Source organism: Taurulus bubalis (genome assembly GCF_910589615.1).
Source record: "Taurulus bubalis genome assembly, chromosome: 13".
NCBI lineage: Eukaryota > Metazoa > Chordata > Actinopteri > Perciformes > Cottidae > Taurulus > Taurulus bubalis.
The window spans coordinates 19,606,582-19,632,929 of NC_136601.1; the positions used below are offsets into that span (position 1 = coordinate 19,606,582).

The window sequence follows — 26,348 nt, forward strand, 5'->3', positions numbered from 1 at the left end:
GTGTGGTGTGTGTGTCATCACGCTCTGTGTAATCTTGGTCGCACTGCGAGCGATTACATACGAAAGCATGCAAGGGGCCATTCTCCTGCCTTTGGTGCAATTAGGAGCAGTGCAATTCGGGGCAAAGGGAGCCAAAGGGAGACGGCGCCTTCTAAATACGCCATTATATGATGGAGGCGGAGGCAGAGGAGGGCGAGAACACAGAGGAGGAGCGAGAGAGTTTGAACAGTTGGAGCGTGTTCCAGAGAACAGAATGATGGTGATACAATATCTTCCAGTCTGGGGACACTCAGAGCACAGTCTGCCCACAAAGTCACCTTTCTCTCTTTCTCTCGCTCTCGCTCTCTCTCCTCTCATGCAGAAATCCATTTTGCACCCTTTAACTCTGAGACGTATACATATTTCCCAAAAACACTCGCAGCCCACGTGAGCATTGTATTTCTGTCTGATTGCCTGCGTTGAGAACCACTTACCGTCAGAGGATGAATCACCGCCATCTTTTCTCACCCAGCCAGTCAACGCGACGCAGGGCCACTCATCCGTCCATAGGGGCCCTTGTTCATCTCATCCTATCTTGTCTGCAGCCTCATCATCATCATCATCATCATCATCACGGAGCCTGTTTCCCTGCTTTTTTCTTCTTCTTTCTTTTCATCATCCTCAGGGGATCTTATATGTTCTTTAATATTCTCTCAGATCCTCTCTGTCCTCCAGTATTCTCTCTGTTCCTCTCCTGCTCTCCTCCTCCCTTGCCGAGGTTTGGCGCGACTTCTTCGCGACCCCCCCTGACCCCCGGTCCTCGTCCCTCTGTCCATCACTCCGTCCATATTTCTCCTCGTTTCATCACAGGATCACGTGTGCTGCTGCCGCTGTTTCAGATGCTGTCGTTTGCAGATGATACTGGCAAGCACTTTGCCTCTCTGAATTATGCATCGAGATTACATAAAAAATAAGAAGAAAAAAAAGCTCTCGAAGCAACAGATCTATTTTTAATCCAACTCGTTTGCTTGTTAAACCTGTTTCTCTGTGATCTTTCCATGTGTGTACATGCGTGTGTGTGTGTGTGTGTGTGTGTGTGTGTGTGTGTGTGTGTGTGTGTGTGTGTGTGAGAGAAGAGGGAGATTAAAAAGGAACGCAGCCCCAGTCAGACTATCTCTCTTGTTCTCCTCGTATCTGTCAGTCGAATTCAATGCAGATTGTCTTCATTGGCATGGCATTTAATAAAGCCTTCCAATGCTGCTTGAAAACAGTAATTACGACAATTACGATCCGAAAAGAAAACGCTTAAAATCATGGCAACACAATGTTAAATACATAAATTTTTCATTTTGGCTAAAATTACACCCTAACAAAGTCAGAAGTGTTGTAAGAATGCGGGATGGTGGTCGTAAGGAAAATGATAACACGTGTGTCTCTCTTTGTCTCCGTCTCTCTCTCTCTCGCTCGCTCTCTGTCTCTCCTGCTCTTTGTGTTGCTGCAAAAGAAACCTGTTGACAAAGCGTTGGCTTCTGTGCTCTTGTCGCCAAGGAGTAAGAGTGCCATCTATTGTCAACTTCTCGCAACCGCCCACAGACAGAAAAAGAAAAACCTCATTTTGGAAAACCATACGTGTGCACTGGCCCCCTCAAACGCACACAATGAGCAGACGTACACAGCTAACTAAAGGGCTGCCCGATGTGTTCTTGGGCATGACCTAGATGGAGAGCACCGTCACAAAAGACTCACTATGCGCTTACTGTCTCCTGCCGATTCAATTGGTAATCTTTCCATCGACTGCTTCCCCGCGATAGCATCTTTGCGCGTGGGTGCGCCTGAATGTGTGCGCGGATGCATGTCTGCGTTATCTAGGAGGAAGGACAGGCAAAGATAAGACGAGAAGAAGAAGGGGGGGGGGGGGGGGGGAGGGAAGGGTGAATTAAAAGGAAAAGAGGGAGAGGAATGAAGGTCAGCGTGATGAGAGAGGAGAGGGCGAGAGGTGTAGAGGAGAGAGACGGGGGGCGGGAAGGAAGGAAGGAAGGAAGGAAGGAAGGAAGGACACAGTAGTTCCTCTCATTCTCGCTCCGTCTCTCTTGCTCTCTACACCCGCACCCCCCCAAAAAAAAAAAAGAGCTGACAGTGGAGGCCGGGCGGCAGTCGAGGTGTCAGCGCTTTCCTTTGACCAGGAGCGAGGGAGGGGAGGACGAGCGAAAGATACATAAAAAGGGTAGAAACAAAGAAACAGATAGAGAGGGGAGCGGGAGGGAGGAGAGACGGGACATGGAGGGGTGGGTGTGAGAATGAGTCTGCCCCGGCAGCAATTCCTAAAGCCGCGTCTCTCCTTTTCTTGCAACTTCTTTTTCCACTCATCCCTGTGTGTGCAGAAACTGGGCAAGTGGAGATAGAATTTGAGAGCAGGGAAATTGATTCCGAGGTGTTATAGGGCTCATGTGGCGGGGATAAGGCCGACGCAATAACACCTCCATAATGCATCGTACACGATCACGCATCCACGCCGCGTGCCTCCCCGAAGCTCACATCCCAGTGTTCATGTATATATACAACACAGCAGGCGCATTGTGCCTCTCCTATAACATATTGTGCATTTTCAATCATGGGCGAAAGGGCGCACATAACGTGTTCTGTCATTGCGACGAACGCGGGGCGCTTGTAGTTTATTTTGACTCAAAGGCACGCCGAGTCCCCGAGCGCTGTAAATACCCACCAGCGTGCCGAACGGGGTATTAATCCACAGCTGTAAATATAGTCCCCCAGCAAAACGCAGAGCATCCACAGCGGGCAACGCTTTGGCAGCGAGCTAAGGAGGGATGAGAGCAAAGAGCTGACAAAGTGAAGAGCGAACACACCGGAGCAGTCACATCCCACCAGCCAGCACGCAGTAACACAAACAGAGGACAAAAGAAGAGGAGAAGAGAAAAGGGGAGAGTCATACAGCGATCTCTTCAGAGAGCAATCTGTCACTCGCTCCCTGCGAGGCGGTGTAAAGGCCTCCGGATAAAAGCCGGAGATGCTGTCAGGTTGAAAGAAGATTGTGAGAGGTTGAGGGGAGAAGAAAAATTAAAAAAAGGATCCTTATGGTTTTTAATTGTCTTGTTTTGTAAGACTTGCCTCGGTTTCCGTGCTGTCGGTTACGTGCCACGTTGTTGGCAGTGCTTTTTGATTGCTATGCATTAACACGAGTGGGGAAGCAGCGCTGCTATAAAAGGCACCCGTTGTCGTGTTCATGACAGATCAGACTCGGAGGTTTGGCCTCCTGTATTTCTTTGTCTTGATGAGCTTTCAAGTGTGGCTTTTTATGATAAAACATAAATCACATCAGTATATCACTGTCATATGTCCTCACACTCCCTCCTCTTCTCTCTCTCTCTCTCTCTCTCTCTCTCCATCCCTTGGTGTACAGCGATCAACTTGCTGGGTCTGACATGGCAGCTCAAGGCCTCCGACGGCCCGGTGTTAAACAACGGACTGGGAGCTGGCTTGCCTGTCAACAGCGATGTGGCCACGCTGCCCTCTGGAGGCAGAGGTACGAACTACAGCACACACCCACACACACCACATCCCCCCCGCCCCCATCCACACGCAAGAGTCCACACACTGCATGTAGAGCTCGGGCGGCAACACATTGCAGCCCGCCACCGAAAAGGATGAGGCTGGTGATATTCACATTGTCAGCAAATCCCTTGAGAAGACCAAAACCAACAGTGTATTAACCTACTTACAAGCATCGTCTGTGTGTTGAAAACCCGATGTTTCCCTCTGTGTCACAGAGCGCCATTGTTGTCCAAAAAACGGATAAAAACACATCAGCGAGCCACGCTGTTGCGTCGGGTAATACGTTCTTTCATAACGATGGTATTTTGACTAAGTACCACGAGCAGAATCCCGGTGCTGTAATTACTCATTATCTTGCCAAATGTGTATTAATCCACAGCCGAAAATAGTCCCCAACAAATGCTCTACTTACTGCTAAAATACAATAGAATACAATTTAACCCATTTTCTTCATGTTTTCAGTGGAAACAAATTGGCTTGGGGCTGAGTGCAACAGGGTAGGGAAGTCAAGAAGTATTTGAAGGACAGACTAGCACTTTGTCGGATTTGTTGAAAACAGGAACGCCCGTCTTATCCTTTAAGGCTTTTTAAATGCTGCGTCTGCCGTGCGTCACATACTAAAACCCGATAGATTTTTTTTCTCCTTCCCAAGCACCCAAACAGGCTCACACCAACTAAAATATTTTCATAATTCATGACACAGTACGAGCTGTGCTATCAGTGTGTGCTGTTTAACCACTCCGCTGAGTTGTCTCGAGCTTGTTGTATCATCTCAGACAGAAGTCCCCCCACCACACCCACCCTCCTGCCTTCTCTCTTTTAAGGCCCCCATGCGGTTCTCTATCTATTCTTCCTTCACTCGCTCGATCTGGCTCTGTAACACACACACACACACACACACACAGCGTGTACTATAGGTACGTGTGGACTGCTGCTCCGCGTCTGTATTCTGTATTAATGAGAGGACTGTTGTGTTGTGTTCCCCAGCCGTCTAGGCCAGATGCTGCTGTTGTTCTTCTCATTGTTACTTTTATTTCTTTGCTATTCTGTACACACACACACACACACACACACACAAAAACACACACACACACGCACACTCACTCTCAGTGTTTTTGTGTCTGGGCCCCAACACTCTGCTGTTAGATGACTGACCTGATTGCAGGATGCTGTCTGCGCGTCTTCTTGGAAAGCTCTGCCCTGCTCTTCTGTCAGCCCGGAAAAGTCCACAGTCTCAAAGGAATCATTTTGCGACCCACCGGTCGAACGTAACAACACTTATTTTAACGCAAACTCCCGGGCGCATTGTTTGCAGAACTAATGGTGCTCGTCGTCTCCTATTCGATGGCCATGAATTTTTATGGCGGCTCATTTCCGGCAAACAGTGATGATTAACTATTGACTCTGACAATCGATGCCCGTAATCACAGATTATGCAGTTTCTTTTCCCCTCGCTCCAGGGCCGTGGGCGGGCCGGAACAGCAGCATCGACACGGGCAACACCGAGGTCGGGAGGCGGGTGACCCAAGAAGTGCCTCCAGGAGTGTTCTGGAGGTCTCTGCTCCACCTCGGACAACCCCAGTTCCTCAAGTTCAACATCTCGCTCGGCAAGGACGCCCTGTTCGGAGTGTACATCCGCAAGGGCCTGCCTCCTTCACACGCACAGGTGAAATAAATCTGGCTCCGAGTTCTAGATTGTACCGCTTTTACACCTTTAGGGTGATAGGCTAATCACACAATTATAATTCCATTCATTAGGACCACATTATCTTCATATTGATCAGCTGAAATGGAGAATGGATTAAGAAAAACTTGCTAGTGTCACGGGACGACTTAAAATTAATATGTGATTCATTATAATGGTTGTTTGAAAAAGCTAATTTAGTCTTAAGAGTTACACTTAATTAAATTTCACAGCAATGTAACTTTTAGTGCCTCTTATTAATTAGAGACTACAGTTAACAGAAGATTTGATTTGTAGAATGGGATAATTGCATCTGGATAAGCGTTTTCGCTGCCTGGCTTGACTTAAGCTGGGAAAGACCATGAAGTTGAGGTCACTGTGCAGCAGAGAAAAACACTTTCTGTGGAATGACAGCCCTCACAGATGTCTCTGTGGCATTCATAGTGCTTCCTTAGCATTTTCCAGCCACCCTTACTTCCCCCATCTTTTAATCTTCCTGCATACACAACTATTGGTCCTTTTTTGAAAGTCGAAAGAAAGTGCCACCGCAGCACTTCGTAGTTGAACCATAGATTTCAGACTCGCATTCACACCTCCGTTCAACCCCACACTTCTTTTTTTGTCTCTCCCGCAGTATGACTATATGGAGCGCCTGGACGGGAAGGAGAAGTGGAGCGTGGTCGAGTCTCCGCGGGAGAGGAGGAGCATCCAAACCGTGATCCTCAACGAGGCGGTGTTTGTCCAGTACCTGGACGCCGGTGCCTGGCACCTGGCTTTCTACAACGACGGCCGGGAGAGAGAGGCGGTCTCCTTCAGCACAAACGTCATGGGTGAGACGGAGTCCGCGTTCGTAGTTGTGGCTGGAGGGAGGGAGGGAGGAAAGGAGGGAGGGGAGGTCAAATGATATTAAGAACCGGCATTCAGGAGACGAGGCTATTCATCACCGGTGACACTGATTCAAAAGAGCCCTCCGCCGATTTAGCATTGCACTCCTCCAGAATAACATTGTCGGACTCACAATGGACAGTTTTTTTTTTTTACAATAAGAATCGATGCAGTTTGGCCATATATTAAGGTGTGTCATGCTTGTAGAGACTAATGCAGCCTCGAGCAAAGACGAGGAGGTCAGGTGAGCTTGATTCTTTCAAACTCCACACCCCCCAGATTGTTCTCGACTTTCAAACTTCAGCCTCAAACTTCAGCCTCTAACTTCAGCGCCAACGGATGCTGCTGACTCAAGTGACACCACTTGATTTCACATATGCAGCCGTACTCTCAAAGACCTGCCAACATTTGATGTGTAAAATGGCTGGGACATGGAAGCGGTTCAGTCAGATTTTCTCAAAGACTTTACACATTCGCAGGGTGCAAAAACACTCACCAGTGTGCACAACGTTGCCGCTAGCAACACACCCATAGCAACATTGTCAAGTAGGCAGGACCGCTTAGTGAGTTTAAAAGATGTGTTTTTGCCAAAAGACGTAGTGGGATACATTGACAGTGCGCATTCAAAAACAAAACACAACTTATTACACCAGAGAGCGTAGAATCGCTTGGTGTCTGTGCATGTGTGAAAAGGATGAAGATGGATCCCAAATAAAACTGTAAATCGGACGTTTTTAGGGCCTGAAACAGCGGCCCAAATGATTTCAATTGTGTTGGAGGCATGAGTGTGAGAACAAGGGGGATGGATAAAAAGAGTCAAGCCGAGTGAAAGAATCCTTCACTGTCAATATGTGGCGGGAGTGCTTTCAGCAGTAGGAGTGGTAGAGAGAGGCAGAGGCGGCGAGGGCAGAATTAGAGCGAAGAGTGAGAGGGGGAGCTGGAGGAGACATAATGGTCGGGGCAAAACCAGTATGGAGTGAAGTGGAGTGAAGGATGGGAGAAGGAGAAGCTGAAGAGGGGAATGAAAGGGAGGCTGGCATTAGGGTAAGAGGGAGGCATGGGGCTTAGATCCGTAAGAGGGAGGGGGGAGTGTTAGAGAGAAAAAGAGGGAGGAAGTGTTAGAGAGGAAGATAGGCTGAGTCATGCTTTGTGTAAGAAAAGTGAAAGCTGAGCATGAGCGAAGGAGGAAGGGACGGATAAGAGTCCAAAATTGCCTCCTGTTTCTTCCCACCAAACTTGTTTTGGTCTTTGGTATGTGGGTTAAGAGGCACGGAAAGGTGGATGAGGCACTGAAGTCATGTGTGAACACAGCCAAGAAAAACACACACACAAACACACCAGCAAAAAAATCTGCGGAGTTGCACCAAACAACCACACCTGGATGAAGTATTAATGACCTTAGTGGGGGCAGGAGTGAGCAGCAAACAATGAAAACGAGGGCGAAGATGCCAGAGTATAGTGAAGAGGAAGGGGTGAACGAGCAGGAGAAGGGGTCGGAGCGGGGAAGCGGGGCGACACTCTTATTTTCTGATATAGTGAGCAGAGAAATGATGATGGGTAACGGCGCCTTGCAGAATGTCTGATTCGAAATGCATTCTCCCAACACTGTGAAAAATGCAATGAAAAAGGAGTGCAAGGGATCTTTGAGGAAGGCGCTTGCTTTTGATGGTGTGTGTGTTTTGTGTGTGACTGTGTGCGTGTGTGTGTGTGTGTGACTCCGAGCGCCTTGACTCCATTTGTAGCATCTTTAGAATGAATGGTGCCAATGATTTAATCGAATGCTTTGATGCCTGCCATCCAACTCTCTCACCCTTCCCCTCTTCCCCTCCCTCTCTCTCCACCCCTCTTCCTCTGTCTCACTTTGTCTTTTTCACAGATTCAGTGCAAGAGTGCCCGCGCAATTGCCATGGTAACGGAGAGTGCAATTCTGGTGTGTGCCACTGCTTCCCAGGATTCCACGGCATGGACTGCTCCAAAGGTATTAGCCGCTTGCAAATGTCTTTTTTTTTCCGTGTTTCCATCGCGGCAGAAATAAAAAAAAAAAAAAAAAAAGTTCTACCATTTCCGGAGCGGGCGCATTTCGGGCCCTGTGCGGCAAGCGGAGTGGATTAGGAGCAGTGAAGGTGGCGCATGGCCCGAGGTGGCGCCGAGACAAGATGACTGATGATGAATGGCAGCTCCCCCGGCTGACGTCTCCCTGGCTCCGTGCTCACCTGGGACAGACAGCTTTGATGAATAGTTTAGTTACCTCTGCCTGTAATTACTCTTCATGTCATCGCCACTCTCCAGCCATTTAACCACTCTATTCGCCCTCCTGCGCGGTGACGCGTCAGTTGGGGTTAGGCAGGTGTGGGTGGCTTCCTCACTGCTTTGAGAATCCCTAAAAAGCCTCCTAATTGGTTAAATCTCTCCAACCCCTAACCCCCCTGCTCTTCTCCGGTCCTCCAGCGGCGTGCCCCGTGCTGTGCAGCGGCAACGGCCAGTACGACAAGGGCTCCTGCGTGTGCTACAGCGGCTGGAAGGGGCCCGAGTGTGACGTCCCCGTCACGCAGTGCATCGCCCCGCTCTGCAGCGGCCACGGCACCTGCACCGACGGCAACTGCGTGTGCTCCATCGGCTACAAAGGGCCGAGCTGTGCGATGGGTGAGTGGAGGCGGAGTTGGTGGTTTCCGACGAGTCAGAGCGATTGTCTGGAAAGGAAACACGAATGTTTGGGAAGGAAACATGAATGTTTGGAAAGGAAACATGAATGTTAGGAAAGGAAACATGAATGTTTGCACTGAAACAAACGCACCTCACACGCCCACAGACTCCTTCATACTCCAGTATCTTAATCTGAGTTCTCTCCATATATATATATATATATATATATATATATATATATATATATATGGAGAGAGAGAGATATAGATATACAGATGAAGTTTGATACCGAAGCTAAACACATGAGAGATGTTATTAAGGGATGAGAATAGCTTCTATTGATCCTTGTTAAGAAGGATCAGGCCGCCACCTTCTCGGTCTTCAGAAAAATAGAAGAAAGAGAGAGGGATAAGAGCTTGAGGGGGAGTCAGGGTGGCGGTGAGAGGTGAATATGTATGAAGACAAGTGAGAACTGGAGAAGGAGAGAGAGAAGAGAGCGCAGGGTGAAGATGAGGAGAGGGGAAGAAAGACAAAGGGAAGAAAGCAGTGGAGCGACAGATAGAAGGAAAGACACAGGGCCGGAGAACAAGGTCAGCATTTTCTCCTGCTCTTCTCTTTTTTTTTCTCTCCATCTCCCTCCTATCTAATTTTTTTTCCACCCCTCTCCTCTGGTCTCAAATCAGATATTCATCACAGCAGAGTCCCTCAAACAATTTACCTGGAGTGCCAGCGACATGAAAATCGATAACTGCGATCCGGCGTTTCTGCCGGGCAGACAGAAACCGAGCGCCGAGGTTTTATGCTTTTATGCCTGAGCGTGTGCACAGGGGTGCGAAGGGGTCAATCACGCCTGGGGGGGGGTGGGAGGGAGGGGTAAGGGTGTCAGACATAGAGGACGAGGAGAGAGAGGGAGAGATAGAGAGGAAGTGGGAGCGACTGGAGAGGGGTGGGTGGGCTCTTGGCCGGGAGGAGGTAATTTGTCAAATTGGTTTTCACTCACTGCTCGGACTCAGAGCTGCCTGTCAACCTGGCAGACTGACAGTGTCAGATTCTCCCCTTTGTATTAGCGCATACACACCAATGCATGAGCGGGTGTGCCCCCGTCGAATAATGTGTCAGCGAGACTCACTGCTCTTTCCAGAGTGGAGCACGTTGGCTGCTGTGCCCAATGCAATTATAGACCGGGCCATTCATTATCGTGAGCTTTAATTGCCTTAGTAATACGTCTGGTAATATTTTCCTTTGTTTCATCGTCGTTTTGTGTACACAAAGAGAGAAAATATGTCCTTTGTGGCGCCTCTTTCTCCTATTTAATTTGTGTCTCACATCAGCTCTGATGTGACGTTGTTTTTGTTCATTTCTTTTTCTTTTTTCCACTACCTGTTTTATTTTTCACATGGCTGTATCTCTGGCTTTTAATGCAGTGGATTGCTTGGATCCGACATGTTCCAACAATGGCATCTGTGTGAACGGGGAGTGCCACTGTAAGCCAGGCTGGGGAGGGCTCCACTGCGAGCTGCCCAGAGCCCAGTGCCCGGACCAGTGCCACGGCCACGGGGCCTTCATACCAGACACCGGGCTGTGCAGCTGTGACCCCAACTGGATGGGACCCGACTGCTCTATGGGTACGTACGACCGCGGAGCCCGTTCGGCTGCAGTGGAGCAGAGCAAAGAAGGAGTTTGGGACGTCACAGTTCGGGAGGAAAGGGGCTTCTGACTACCCATTGTTCCCACATATTGTGTGGTCCCCCAAGGACACGGCGCTAATTAGTTTAGCATTTTATTTAACACTGTTTTGGTTTCCAAGCTGCTTCAAAATTACAACTTGCTCAGAAATAGGAAACACCAACTGTTGTATTGTCTCAGCCAAATTGGAGGAAACAGGAACAAAAAAATGTGACAAGTTTTACTGTCAAAGCTATATAAAATCATCTCCCTCGATAGGCCGTCAGTGACAGTGCGGTTATGACAGCTTTTTACGATTATCAGGGTAGTGCTCAAAATTCGAAATGGGCACTGCAAGACACTTTTATTTGTACAGCGCATTTCATTACAATGGGCTTTACATAAAAGTAGCAACATGCAACATGTATAAAGAATTTGAATGAATAAAATGTAAGAAAAAGCAGCTACAGCAACAAAAGGGAAGACTGAAGGAAGATGAAGAAGAACCACCCACAAACAGCCCCGGCAAGCACATAACAAACCCCCGCACACTGCCCACACACACACACACACACACACACAGCAACTATTCATAAGCCTAAGACAACAACAAAAAACTTTTAATTGTACTTTTGAACATCACAGCTGTGACAAATCTCAGGTCCTCATGAAGGCCAATGAGGACAATAAGAAGAAGAAGACGGAGGCGCCTGCAGTCACTTCCTGTGCACGAGGCTCATTCTTCCCAGCTGCACCCCTGGATGAAGTAGAACAACACAATTAATATTGCTTGGAAAAGTAGCTGAGCTCATGTTGAGACGCCTTTTAGAATACAAAACAAAATTTCAACAAAATAAAGCTGTTAAGCCACCTCAGAGTCTACGGTCTGTGGTAAGAGGGACGGCCACCTCCGCCAGGCTCTGTGAAGGCTTCCCCATCACAGGATCGCAAAAGCGAGCTCCAGCATTTCTTTTTCTTTTTGTGAGACAAGCGATGCTTAACTTTAATAAAGACAACATTGTTCCACACTGCAGGATCCCTCGGCAAGTGTGTATCAAAACATCTGTACATATTGCATTCCCACACACCGCATGGGGTCCCGAGAGCGCGAGCGGGATTGTCACATTTCACCACATGCGCCATCGCTGCCTGCAACATGCGAGCCTCCCAAACAGCGACTGCGATGGAAGCGGAGGAAATAAACCCTGTCTTCACAAACCCGTTGTCGCTTATTTTAAATGGAGGCGTACAGTGGATAAATGTATTCAGTGTAATGCAGGTTTGATTGTTTTTGATTGTTTTTTCCGCTTCGAGCACTTAACGTTTTTGCACTTGGGTAATTTGACATTGTTACTCACCGTCACAGGGGATGAAGTCAAACAGCAAAGATTCAAAACTGGGGTTTAAAAGTGAAAGTGTGTACACGTCCTAGTGATGGACGGATTACTGAACAGGCACACCCTTGTCTTCATTTCCAAAATGTCACTCAAAGAGACACGTACAGACCACAAAGAGATGCAAAATGACCAAAAAGAATCATAAAATGAATGCATAGAGACACAAAAAGAGCACATAGAGACAATAAACGGCCTAATAAGACAAACATGTTCTCAAAGAGACACAAAAAGACTATAAAGAGATGCTAAATTACCAAATAAGACACAAATTACCTCAAACAGACACAAAAAGACTATAAAGAGACAGAAAAGCGCTACAAAGACATAAAGCAACTACAAAGAGACACAAAATGACCACAAAGAGAAACAAAAGCACAAAAATATGCATGTCTACAACAAAGACACACACAACACCAACCAAAATGCAAAAGTGTCACACAGTCTGTGTGTCTTGGTCCTCTGTAGGAGAGGTGGTGGGGTCTTTTGCATGTCTGCACCCAGGGGCCTGTTGTCTCATGGTCAAAGTTATTGCTTTTAAATATTTCATTTCAACATGAAAATATATCTGTTGAAACAACAGATGTATGTAACCCAGACATAACACCCAGACATCCTTTGTTCCTTTAGTCACCAAAGCAGTGCACAAATGCAAACCTACAAACAGCATCAACTTTTGAGTCCTGACATGATGTGTGCGTGACCCAGATCTTTCTCCGTTCCTTTCAGAGGTGTGCTCAGTCGACTGTGGGACCCATGGAGTGTGTATGGGCGGAGCCTGTCGCTGCGAGGAGGGCTGGATCGGCTCAGGCTGCGATCAGCGGGTGTGCAACCCGCTCTGCATCAAACACGGCACCTGCAAGGACGGCAAGTGCCAGTGTCACCAGGGCTGGAACGGAGAGCACTGCACCATCGGTAAGCGCCTCCTTGCATTCCTGTGTGTGCGCTTGGGTGTCTGCGTGTCAACACGTGGGTGGGCACAAAACCACACAAAAAAACACCCAGTCAGACAGCTCCTTTCCTCTGTGTTAAAGGAATGTGCAATTGCGAAGTGGAGGCAAAAGAGAGACTTTGGGGAATTTGAAGTGGGTGAGGGAGGTGATGTAGGAAGTGGGCGAACAGAGAGGAGAGGAGTGGAGGTGGGATCACAAAAGAGCACGATTTAGACGCTTTTGGGTTGCCTCTCAACTGCGGGAGTGTCACTTACTTTGGCCTTTGAAACACCAAAGTTATGTGATGAAAGGTAAAACTCTTCACTTCACCGGGATTTAAAAAAATATCTCTTTCACGATGTTTGTCTGTGTGCGTGGGTACGCGTGTGTGTGTGTGTGTGTGTTTGTGTGCGTGTGTGTGTGAATACACACAGTTGTGCCAGTGTGCGTGCTGAATGTGCCTTTATATGCCAGTCAATCACTGTCTCATATGACATCACTGTCACTTTGGATGGATGAGTGCCAGATTTCTGTGATTCACCCAGAGTGCTTTGAGACACAAAGTCTCATTTCCCTGTCACCACAAGCACTGTGATTGCAATCTGATACACACACACACAAACAAAGCAACACACCTGTGCACGTACCCCCACACACACACATATACAGTATGTATATATATATACACACACACACACAGGCAGGGGAATAACAGTTTGTGATCTCCCCATTTCCCCCATCAGAAAGTAGGGCAGCTTTGACTGCAGCATCAGCCCTAGATGAAAGAGTTGTCAGGCTTCAGCTTGGCGCAAAGCACACTTCACTAGCACCAGACACTGTCGGTGTTAGCTTATCTCAGCTTGCCTGTTGTTCATTTCAGCTCTGCATGATGTTGCTTGCATTCATAAAGAAAAGAAAAAATACTCTCCCCATCTCTTACCTTTTGCACGTTTTCTCCCACTGCAGACCATGGGAGCATGGTTGACAAAGCAGGTACCGTATCTGACTCTGGTGTTTTTTGTTTCTTAGCCTGTGGTGGTAGAAGCTAGCTGCTGCATTGTGTGGGTTTCGACCTGGCTTGGCTCTGTAGACTCTGTGGTGCTATCTGTCCGTAGATCGGAGTGCCGGCCTCGATGACGACTCCCTGCACGCGGCGCACTCCCATTTCTAAGCGGTGCGCGGCGTGCAGGGGCTCGCTGTCATTGAGCCTCGATGTGCCGCGGGCTCTACGGCTGTACCGTAGAGCCCAGTGTGGGATCAGAAGTGTCGAGGGGCTGTGCTGTGAACGTGTGGATGTGCATGCGTGTGAGCGTGTTCCTCTCCATGTTCCCCAACGTGGAAACACACCAACACACAACTCCGCTCAGCTATTCTAGTCGCGCGTTGCGTAAAACACACAGTCGCTTCACACGAGGAGGAAATGATGAGAGCCGTAAAGAACTTTTGAGGTAATTGGTGAATTTCATAGGCCACTGGTGCGAGGCCTTAATGTGGTGCCGAAAAAAAATACAGAACTGTTGAGTGTGTGCGTGTTTACATTTGTGGCGACAGTCGCGGCCATGGAAGAGCGTCTAATGCATTTTATTTTGTGTGTGTGTGTGTGTGTGTGTGTGTGTGTGTGTGTGTGTGTGAGTGACTCAGCGAGCGTACAGTATTAATTGCAGGTTTTTTATCTTTTCATCAAACCCATCCTCTCCAACTTAAGCCTAGAAAGGAAAGGAGAAAAAAAAAGAGAAAAACCCAAACAGTTTAGTCAGATCACAAAAAGATAAACAGAAGCGTGGCTAAGGTTAAAACACTGACGCGAACAGAGAAGGGCTAGGTCTAGGGTGAGTTGTCTCACACGCACTTGCAAGAATGCTTAATAGATAGCCCCGCAGCTGAACCTCCGTCGGGTTACACGGAGCGGCACAGATTGCCTGACAGTACAGGTCCCCGGAGCACCGTTGAGAGTGTCCTCTCACCCTCTGCGCTTAATGGAATAGCCCTCATTGTTTTATGAAGAACCAGCGCAGAGAAAAAGGTAAATCGCGAGGTTAAGGAGGGAGCAAGACAGCGAGAGGGAGCGTAAAGGAGAACAGATGGAGCCGAAGGGAAGCAGGTCGGAGAACACGCGGGGCAGAGTAATCAATATAATTTCCAAGATGGCTCATTGAGAATAGGAGGAGGAGCAGATGAGTGGAGGTTTATCCATGGAAGCGCAGCATTATCCGGTCCATCTATAGAGCAGCGGTCTCGGATTTATGGCTGTGACCTTTACTGTGTGACCTTTAGAAGAGACGGAGCTGGAAACATGGGGAATGGGGAGAACGGGGGAACTTTTTAGCACAAAGTCTTCTTTTATGCTCTAAGTTCTCATTCTTTCTCTATCTCTGTTCGTCTCTCTCTCTCTCTCTCTCTCTCTCTCTCTTCTTTCCAGTTTCTTTCTATATTCAGTCACACACACACACACGCACGCGTGCAAAAGTGTGTGCTGACCCATAACCCAAGGCAATTTCTTCTCCTTTTTAAGGGGATTTCATCAGAGTCCAACTACATTAGTGGGGAGGGTGGACTTAATAGTTTCTGAAATCCCACTTCATTCTAGTTAGTATGAGAGGGGTATCGACTGGGCCCTGGCATTAAAGAGAGAGGAGTCTCGTGTCGGTCTGCCCAGGCAAGCCGATCAATGCCCGCTATGGATTGTCCTGTCCGGGTGCTTCATAAGTATTTGGCTGCTTTAAATGGCAACTCCATTTAACAGGCAATCACTGCTAACTGCCTTTGTTCCCCGAGCTCAATACTCTGGGACAATCTATTCCAGCTTGACTGTTAATACAGCATCATGAGCAGTCCCCTGATGCAGAAAATGGTCATAATTAAAGATAAAAACCTTTGATTTTATTCCTCTTGTTGAGCTGAAAAACGTGGTTAAGCTTTTCCGCTTAACCCCCCCTTCACCTCTTCTTAGGAGTTCAGACAAGATGGCGCCCTGCCTTTCCCAAAGTCCTCTGTTGACTTTCCCTCATCGCCTGGTGGTTGAGACATATGATAAAAAGCCAATCGGGATGAAATGCCTGTTAATTTAGCTGCTGCCAGAGTTTAGATTGCGCTATTTGTATTCATAATGCACGGCTTTATTGATGCGGCGATTTGTTAGAGGGCAAAATCCTACAGTGCAACTTGAGTGAAAATATGTTCATTAATCTATTGAGCGGGACTCAATGAAAATCGTTTCATATTTATAATCTCTTACTGGGTTGTTTTGTCCTTCCTCACTCAGTGTCGGCACTCACTACTACTGAGTGGGAAATGTCAGGTAATATCTCTAGGGTGTGTGTGTGTGTGTGTGTGTGGATATGAGTAAGTGCCTTCGCGTGCATGCACATATTGTTTTATCAGTCAACCCTGTCTTTGCCTCCATATCCCGTGGGTAGACTTAAGAGTGTCGCATCCTGCTCCCTCATTTATTGAAGAGGAAATCACTGTGACAAGTTTGTTTGAGGCTCTTTGTGCTGCCGGAGAAAACATTGTCATTGTGTGTCATCATGCCTTTTTTTTTTTTTGTCTCCCCTCTCTCCCTGATAGATTATAATGTGGCAAACACACAGACTTGTGTTACAGCGAGAAAGGTGTGATTTAGAGAGATATGGGAAAATGGCAAGACAGGCCAGTAGTTAAAGGCCTTTTTGAAAATGACATTAATGGACAACATTGTCCCAGCATGGATGCAAAGTACTCTAATGGAAGATGAAAATGTCACAGTGAGCTTTCAGATACAAAAATGTGTTCATCTCTTGGCATTTAGCGGACGTTTGGACCCATTTTAGTAGAAATATTTTTTGACATATAAGTTATCTTAAAGGGCCAGTGTGTAGCATTTAAGAGGATCTATTGGTAGAAATAAATATATTTTCTTTCGTGTATAATCTAAAAATAAAAAGAAGCTTTTTGTTACCTAGTTCTTCCAATCGCTTGGAACACAGGATAAATTTAATTTCACCGCTAGATCCCAAAATCCAACAAACTGACCGGTTAAGGGATTAGTATTTTGGAGAATACACGTATGTGCTTTCTTGCCAAGAGTTAGATGAAAAGTTTGATACCGCTTTCGTATCTGTCCGTTCAGTGTGAAGCTGTAGCCAACAAGAAGCTAGCTTAGCTTAGCTTAGCACAAAGACTGGAAACATTGGAAGTGCTAGCCGTACAGGGGATTATGTGTGTGATTTTTTTCTTGGCCGGGCGCAATAACGTCTTGGAGTCTCTGCTGGCTGCCTGGCAAGAACCTGTCTGCACATAACCCCCCTCCCATCAAAACAGAAGGTTTTTGTACCGATTAAACAGAAGAGATACAACAGTAAATTAGCGAGCTTCAGACAGAGCTGTTTGCAGTCTTTTTCCGAAGCTCAAGTCATACAACTGTGTGCAAAAAGGGAATTAGCCTATTTCCCAAAATGCCAAACTGTTCCTTAAAAAATCTTTAATCATTACAACCAACCAAAAGTGACTAGATAATACTTTGACAAGATCATACTGCCCCAATATAATTGCAAAATTCCTTCCCAGACATCCTTAAAATGTCTGCTGTTCCCTGCCTTAAAGCCACTCTTGAGTTGAGGGTGGCCTTGCTTTGCTAGTTACAGAACTTTCTTGGCTCCAGGGCCTCAGATTCTGGTAGAGCTTTTTGCATAAACTAAAGTGAAGGTTTATTAGCTGATACACACACACACACACGCACACACACACACTCAAGCGAACATAATCCCATTCTCTCATGAGAAAGCATTACTCTCAGGCCATCAGAATCCCATTACCTAGACTGAATCATAAGTAAGAGAGAGAGGGAGAGACTGCGAGAGAGAAAGAGAGTGTAATGATCGGGTGGGGCTCTATCAAGTAAGTGAATCAAGAGGTCTGTCCACACATACACACACATTGGGAAGGTGTGCATTAAAATTGACGCGCTGAATTAAATTGATTCTTGATCAATCAATACTTAAAGTATGCTACCACGTGGTTATCAAATTGAGTGAGACTCATTGGTCTCTCATAAGCATATGAGCGAGTGTGTGTGTGTGTGTGTGTGTGTGTGTGTGTGTGTGTGTGTGTGTGTGTGTGTGTGTGTGTGTGTGTGTGTGTGTGTGTTCATCTGTGTATTATTGGTGATGAAGCAATCCAGCAACCACCCTGCTTCTCTCCCATCATCCCTCTCCCTTCTCTCCTCCTCTCCTCTCCTCGCAGACGGCTGCCCTAACCTGTGCAACGGGAACGGCCAGTGCACCATGGGACAGCAGAGCTGGCATTGTGAGTGCCAGACAGGCTGGAGGGGCCCCGGCTGCAGTGTTGCCATGGAGACCTCCTGCGCCGACAACAAGGACAACGAAGGAGGTGAAATGGGGCGGGCAGGAGAACATTTTTGGTGGAACCATTATAAGTGCAGCCCTCACTTAAGAATGCCTCTTGGGGGGGAAAAAATGCTTGTGAAAGTAATAACGCATGATAGAGGGCAGAATAATGAATGAAAGCTCGGGGAGGCAATTTATTCTAGAAGCTTTTTTTTTTTTATCCTCTTTACACCCCGACAGCAATCAACAAATCAAATGCTCCGACCAAAATAAAGTCTTCCATTATAGGCAGACAATATTTCCCAATGCTATCATTCTTGCTTGACAGCCGTGTGTACTATAGCCTTGTTTGTTGTTTACGTTTATAAGGATAATGTTTGGTGTTTGCTTACGCGTGAATCCGAAATGAGGTGGTAGGCATAGACTGCATCCAAGAAGTGGAGGTAGTCTTTGTGATGTCACCTATTCGTTTGTGGACTGCGTTTTTTAAGCCTTGAGTTCTGCATTTTGGCCGTCGCCATCTTGGGATTTGGCCATTGCCATCTTGTTTTTTTGCAACCAGTCAGGGGAAGTGACCATATTTAGACTGCGGAGGAGTGACGTAGAGACGCTATATACGGCTCTGCTGTCAATCACAAGCTAGCCCCGCCTGAATGCATCCCCTGTATGGTGCTTTATGGTCTATTTTGCTCTAAATGTGACTATCATTTACTAAATGAACATCATGCTGTATTGAAAAAGACTTGAAACTAGAGCGAGACCATAGACTCATGTTTATAATTTTTCCATAAGTGAGAAGTAGGGTCATTTTCTCCGATGCTTCTATACAACCAGACTTCTTTTTGCAATCAGAGGAGTCGCCGCCCTAGTGGCCAGAAGAGAGATTGCAAGTTTATGGCATTCCACATTGGCTTCTCTTGGCTGGTAATAGGTGGATATGGCAAGCGATGACAGCAATGCGCTTTCATGTATTTTTATTTTTTTTGCATTCTTCACCAACACCTCATTGTTGCTCTTCCCCTCCCTCTCAGATGGACTAACAGACTGCATGGACCCAGACTGCTGCATCCAGAGTCCCTGTCAGAACAGCCCGCTGTGTCGGGGCTCCCGGGACCCTCTCCTGGTCATCCAGCAGAGCCCGACGTTCCTGCCCCGCGTCCGCTCCTTCTACGACCGCGTCAAGATGCTCGTGGGACGCGACAGCACCCACGTCCTCCCGGGGGAAAACCCGTTCAACTCCAGGTACGGTGGGAGAGCACACAAACTCAGGCTACAAGCACACATTAGTATTAGTATTCATATCACTTAGTAAGTGATAGCAATTGATGCAGGATAAAATGCAGGACATTTTTTTTATGAACTGCATCTTTCATTTTCATTTTCATAATTCAGGGTTAGAGTGTTTTCATGTTTACCAGTAATGTTTAAAAAATCATTTTACATGCCTGTGAGATTGCATGTTATGAAGCTATATGAATAAATGAGTGCCATTAAAAAAAAAGCTCTCAATCCACTGACGCAAATATCAAAAAGACTTCAGAGGGGTTCACAGAGCCAAAACAGAGCGAGCCGAGATACCCCGAAGATGTTGGTAGCTCTGTGAAGCGCTGTCCGTGGTGCTGATTCTCGTCTGCATACACTGAGACGTGCCGGCATCATATGTTTCAAAAGAAAGTAGCTCATCAAAGTGATATATATATATATATATATATATATATATATATATATATATATATATATATATATATATATATATAAAAATGATATCCTATGTGTCCTATCAGTTGTCCTGGGCGCAGCCACTCACACACACACAGGCGCACGTTCGCATCCATCTACATTGTCATGGTTTGTTTACATGATTGACGGGAGCTAATCTGGCTGGCGCGGTTTGCTGATTGTCTCTAATTAATGAGTGGTCGAAGACCAGAACTGTGAATGAATGGGCAAGCGGGGTGATTGAAAGATGGTGAGATTAATCAAACCAGATGATTGATGGTTAGGAAGATTGGGTTGATAGATTGACTATCGCTGCCTCACTCTGTGTCTTCTGTCTTCTTCCAGTTTGGCATCTCTAATCCGGGGTCAGGTGTTGACTACAGATGGAACCCCTCTGGTGGGGGTGAACGTGTCTTTTGTCAACTACCCCCACTACGGATACACTCTGACGCGGCAGGATGGAATGTATGTACACCAGCGACCCAGCGCTCCTTGCTGAAACTACCTCCCACATAGGCTGTATTGTAAAATTAGATTACATTAGATTACATTAGATCACATTAGATTAGATTAGATTAGATAGCTATAATGATCCCATGAGGAAACTGGGCTGTTGCAGCCACAGATAATTAGATACAGCAAAGAAAGGGGATTTTGAATAAGAGCAGAGGAAATGTATTTACAAGAACAACACAACTGAGAGTCAAAACTCAATCTCCTCAGTGAAAATGTATTAATAGAAATGATAGCAGGGATGAAAACGAAATGAAAACAATACAAAAATAATGTGCAAGAAAATATGAAAAGACTACATAATGTTTGAGAACAATTGCTAGGACTTGTGTTTATAATTTACAAGGTTTTACATCAGGTGGGACAATTGTACACTAATGGAAGTTTCCTTCAAAAAAGATATGTCGCAATATGTGAAATGAAATGATGCGGCCACCACAGACACTTGAGAAGCTAAAATGAAAGACAACCTTGAAATTTGATGTTTAAGCACCACAGTTCTTTGCTTTAATAGCCACCTTCCGGACACATTTGGTTAACTCACCTGACATGTCTTTCCATTCCTCCCGCAGGAATTCAAGTTTCCGGGAAGTTTCAGGCTTCTTTAATTTGACTTTTCTGTCCAGTTCTTCCCTTACAAACTTATATTGAATTCAAGTCTGGCTGACATCCGTAACATGTTATTTCAAAAGTTGATTCATTGGTTTTTTAGACTGACCTCCACTCATTAAATGTGCAATTTCTGTGTTCCCTGTCTCAGGTTCTTTAAGCACCCGTCTCCTCCTCTTATCAGCGCTTTCTTTGCAGCCTTTTCTCCCAGTTAGGCCGAGCTGACGCTGAAACATCCGAACTCCTAGTAACATTTAATTAACCTTGTATCGCAGGGGCAGTTACTCACCAGTCTCACACACTTGTGACTTGAAAGAACATGGTATCCCTGTCTGACCTTGTTTAGTTTTGATGAGTGCTATTTTCTTCCACTTGTTACAGGCTCTCCGCCGCAGCGGCCCCAGAAGCTCTGGCCATGTGCCGTGGAAAACGTGTTGATGACCTGCTTCTGTACTAATCATTAGCCCACAGCTGTTAATCATACTGTGGAGACAAAAGGTTGAAGAGCATCCAAAGCAATCGCTTTTACCAGTGTTCTAACATTGTGCTATTTATATTCCAGACCTTTTACTGTTGTCCCGACAGCCTGTCTCTGTGGTAAAAGTTAGTCATAATGCAATCATTTAAAAAAAAATCTATTCCAGGTGTTGTTTTTTTTGTCTGAGTTAAAGCAGTGGAGTAAATGTTATATTGGAAGAAACAAACACTGACAGTGTATGATCGTCCGGCACAGCGCGTCCACATCTGTACCTTATTCCCATCCTCTTCTTGCAAACCCCTCCAGGTTTGACCTGCTAGCTAACGGTGGCGCATCACTGACTCTGCGGTTCGAGCGCGCGCCCTTCCTGAGCCAGGAGCGCACCGTGTGGCTGCCCTGGAGCCAGTTTTATGCTATGGACACTCTGGTGCTTAAGACAGAAGAGAACACGATCCCGGGCTGCGACCTGAGCGGCTTCGTCAGGCCTGACCCTCTTGTGATTGCATCCCCTCTCTCCTCCTTCTTCAGCTCCAAGCCAGGGGAGAAGCCCATCATACCGGAGACACAGGTGCAGTACCACTGACCTCTGGCAGCCGACTAATCTCCCTTCTGGTTCCCTCGCTCTCTTCCCACTCTCCTGTATGCCTGTCTCCTGTGGCTCTCTTTCTCCTTTCGCTTCCATAGCTTTCCCCTCCCCGCCCTCCCCTCATGTGTTCCCTCTTTCTCTATTTCTTTATTTCTTCCATTGTTTTTTTCCCCTTTTTTGTCCTTCAGCCGTCAGTGGACGCGTGACCCCCATTACTCCCTCTGCCGCTAATCCCCCTCTAATCCCTCTCTCCTGTGATCTCCTCTCTTTTTGTCTTCCAGGTGCTGCACGAACAGATCGAGGTGCCGGGCTCAAGCCTGAAGCTGTGCTACCTGAGCTCCAGGACGCAGGGTTACCGCTCCCTGCTCAAGGTGACCATGACTCCGGCCGTGGTGTCCATGGGCCTGCTGAAGGTTCACCTGATGGTAGCAGTGGAGGGCCACCTCTTCCAGAAGTGGTTCCACGCCTCACCCAACTTGGCCTACACCTACATCTGGGATAAGACCGATGCGTATGGGCAGAGGGTCTACGGGCTTTCTCAAGCTGTTGGTAAGTGGAAGGCATAGTGGAAGTGGGGGGTTTCAGTGGACTAGAAACTTTACCAGTGAGGCAGCACTGGCTATGACAGAAGGGAGAGAGTGCTAATTAGGGAGCCTGAAGGGAAGCTAATACACCAGAAACCCGGCCTCCATCAACTCCGCGGTATAGCCACAGTTAAGTGCTTTTCTTTTTTTCTTTTTTTTCATACGTCTATTTTTCATTGAAGCCGCTTGTGGTTCAGTCAGCCAGCCGTAACTGTGGTGAAGGGTTATTAGCCATCAGGGTGAGTTAGCAGTTAGCCACTGGAGCAGCGAGCAGGAGTCCAGGGGAGCCGCGGTGCTATTACATTCCACTGTCACAGTCGCTCACAGACGCTGTCAGCCAAACACGGCTGTCAGGCCACAGATGCGGCAGACATCTGGGGGCTTCAGCGTGGACGGGAATCATGAGGGGCATCCTGTTTGAGAAATTACAGTCACTCAAAGGTCCCCTACCTCCCGAGAGCAAGCGTAATGTGACATTTCTCAAAGATTATAAAGCATATACATGGTTTACGATTAGGTTACGTTCTGCTAAGTGCGGATACAGAAGCAGGTACACTATATTAGTGTATGTAGCGAAGCCGAGAAGGTGCCGGCAACAGCAGACGCGCGGTGACTCAAGTGGGAGTTGACGTGTTAACACACTTTTCCTTTTAGAAAGTTACAACACACACGAACACACTCCTTTTATATTCACTCTTTTTGCCTATTTGTACATTTAGTTAGATCAGACTGTCAGCACATGTGCACACGATTGGGGCAGCGGCAGAGTTTTTTTTTTACCATGGCAACCGGTGCAGCTCGTGTGTTTATAGGCCCACTGGGTTATCTCTCCAATTAACAAGGTTTTTTAATTGATTTAGCAGCACGTGAGCGTGTTAGTCAGGTGTGAGTGCAGGTTTTTTTGTACAGGTGATAACTAGCTGCTCTGTATATCACACGTTTCACAACTTAAATGAACTTCAAGAGGTTATGCTCAGATGAAGTTCTGCACAGCCTCCCTTCCTGTGTGGCTTCTTTCATGTTTTGTGTCTTCTCAGTTTCCACTTCTCTCACCTCCTTTTCCTCTCTTTCTCTCACCTCTACCCTCTCCTATACGTAGTGTCCGTGGGCTATGAATACGAGTCCTGTGCCAGTCTCATCCTCTGGGAGAAGAGGATAGCCACTCTGCAGGGCTACGAACTGGATCCCACCAGTCTGGGCGGCTGGTCACTCGACAAGCATCACATACTGAACACACGCAGTGGTACGTACCTATTTCCTCCTAGTTTATATTCAGCCACTCCCAGCAGGTTTACAGTACTGTATATTTCACTAAACTTGTTATTGTCATGGGGTGGGGGTGTTGCCTCTTCACAAGAAGAGCTTGTTTTCTCTCACTCTACTGAGTAAACATGTGCACCTGCCAATCAGCAGCAACTATTAGAACAGAGGGGCAGGAATACGTTTTCCAGAAAGTTATTCTGGATCTCTGTGGCGGTGAGCCAGCGGTCATTCTCGTTGCATGATCTACTATTCCATTACCTACACTGTGTGCAGTCTTGCTAAAAGGAATGCAAGTAAAATGAGCTGATGCAGCGGTGCTCACCTGCTGTGACAATCAATGTGCTAATGGAATGAACGCAACTGGAGAACCAGTGGTGCATAGCGGTATTTGTAGAAGTGGGGGGGTAACGCATGTACGGTGGGAGAAATGGTTCTCCTCAGAGTGATGCATTGCCACGCTTAGGCTTTCCAAAAGTAACAAGTAACAAGTAACTGGTGCATCCTTGTGCAGGTTTTCTTAATATGAAAATATATGTTGGGAGATGAACTTATTAACAAGACTGACAGCAGCTACATGCTAACATCTTGCTCATCTTGAAAAAAAAAAACTTTAGCATGCTCATTGCTAGCTTGCTAACATTTGCTTTCCGGATTACCGCCTGAATGTCATTAGTTCACTATTGGACATTTACACATTTTGACCTGACGATAGTACGATAAGAGTTTAGAGATCACACCAAAAGTATCGTAATTCATCGTCTCTAACTGAAATAATGATTCTGAATCCGCCTGTGCTTTTCTCCTGCCCAGGCATCCTTCACAAGGGAAGCGGTGAGAACATCTTTGTGACGGAGCAGCCCCCGGTGATCACCAGCACCATGGGAAACGGACGCAGACGCAGCATCTCCTGCCCGAGCTGCAACGGCCTGGCAGACGGCAACAAGCTGCTGGCGCCGGTCGCCTTGGCAATGGGCATCGATGGCAGCCTCTATGTCGGGGACCTCAACTTTGTGCGCAGGGTCTACCCATCTATGAACACAACTGGCATCCTGGAATTAAGGTACAAATAATGTTCAATTAGAAAGCAGATTGGGATTCAAGGGTTTCAGGAGAAATACTGGTTTGATTAAAGTAAGATGGCAGGACAAGGCGAGGGGGAAAGAATAGATGTTTTCAGTGCATGTCGGATTTCATCCTCCCTTGAAACAGAACAAATAAGGTGAGACACTGGGGATGGCAGGATCGAGGTAGAAGTATAAACTGTGGTACAGACCTTTTCTCCAGGGTGTGTTTACCCATGGTTAACTGGCGTTGTGTTGCACTGCGCAGACTGTGTGAATTAACGTTTGTTTTCTTGTGTTTTTCTCTCACTTTCCCCCTTGAAGGAATAAAGATTTCAGACACAGGTAAGATCCTTGTGACAGTGAATTAAAAGCTTCTTCTGCACATTCCAGCAACAATAGCGACAACAAATGTAAAAACAAAGCTATTCGCTGCCATGATAATTGTTTGCTTCCCTCACCTCAGTAACAACCCGACGCACAAGTACTTCCTGGCAGTGGACCCAGTGTCTGGGGCTTTGTTCATCTCCGACACCAACTCCCGCAGAATCTACCGCGTTCACTCGTTAACGGGAGGCCGCCTGCTGCCAGACAATGCAGAGGTGGTGGCCGGGACAGGGGAGCAGTGCCTGCCCTTTGATGAGCGCTGCGGTGACGGCGGCAAAGCCACTGAAGCCACTCTTATGAGCCCCAAAGGTGAGGCAAAGAATAATCGTTGAATTGAATAATCGTTTTAGTCGATCGTCATGCGAAAACGTTGGCCTTCTCCGAATGTGAGGCTTTGCTGCGGTTTTATATCATTATAAATTGGAAAACCTTTGGTTTTTGTACTGTTGTTCGGCATTTAAAGATTTCCCCATGGGGTGTGGGAAATTGTGGCATTGTATTGACTTAATTTATAATTAAACTAATCGTTAGTTGCAGCTCAAGGGAGGCGCGATAAGGCCAGTACGGCCAATAACCTATATATTTAGTAGCGATTACAGAATCATAGGTGTGTTGCATGCAAGTGATTCTTTAGATTATCATATTCAAATTATGAAAACAGCTGATTTAAAAAAAAATAATAATAATGTAGATTGAGCCTTAACCTGTTGAGCCCTTTTATATCAGGAAAATCAAGAAAAAAATCCTGGTATTAAATCCCCCCCCAAAAAAAAAAAAACATGTTAGGTATCAAATTAAACATAAAAATCAGGGCTACAATAATATATAATCCCCATGTACAACCTCTAAACACAACTCAAACAATAAATAGGATTAGGGGTTAGGGTTATTAGAGTTAGGGTGTGGGCTTAAAGGGTTAAGTGTTCTTTTTTTTTCTCCGAGTATAATTTGTTTTCTCAATGTGCCGATCGCGTGACTCAACTTAAGCAGGACAGACACAGAAGGAGGTTATAAACCAGGTTAATGTTGAACTTATTAATGGAATGTTTTTTGTGGATCACTGGATCTGAGA

General features: G+C 46.6%; 1 protein-coding gene across 1 annotated transcript in view; it reads left to right on the forward strand.

Annotated features, from left to right (window-relative positions):
* The window catches only part of tenm2a (teneurin transmembrane protein 2a), a gene marked incomplete at both ends in the record, with an annotated part of 146,187 nt that overhangs the window by 110,469 nt on the left and 9,370 nt on the right, over positions 1-26,348 (forward strand). The window contains 16 exons of the mRNA XM_079229036.1: positions 3,398-3,520; positions 5,010-5,215; positions 5,868-6,063; positions 7,995-8,096; positions 8,567-8,761; positions 10,186-10,386; positions 12,550-12,735; positions 17,973-18,119; positions 19,108-19,318; positions 20,141-20,260; positions 21,702-21,963; positions 22,263-22,530; positions 23,665-23,808; positions 24,639-24,888; positions 25,214-25,234; positions 25,356-25,585. Of these exons, the coding sequence (XP_079085162.1) occupies positions 3,398-3,520; positions 5,010-5,215; positions 5,868-6,063; positions 7,995-8,096; positions 8,567-8,761; positions 10,186-10,386; positions 12,550-12,735; positions 17,973-18,119; positions 19,108-19,318; positions 20,141-20,260; positions 21,702-21,963; positions 22,263-22,530; positions 23,665-23,808; positions 24,639-24,888; positions 25,214-25,234; positions 25,356-25,585 (2,862 nt within the window). The remainder of the gene's footprint in view (positions 1-3,397; positions 3,521-5,009; positions 5,216-5,867; positions 6,064-7,994; positions 8,097-8,566; positions 8,762-10,185; positions 10,387-12,549; positions 12,736-17,972; positions 18,120-19,107; positions 19,319-20,140; positions 20,261-21,701; positions 21,964-22,262; positions 22,531-23,664; positions 23,809-24,638; positions 24,889-25,213; positions 25,235-25,355; positions 25,586-26,348) is intronic.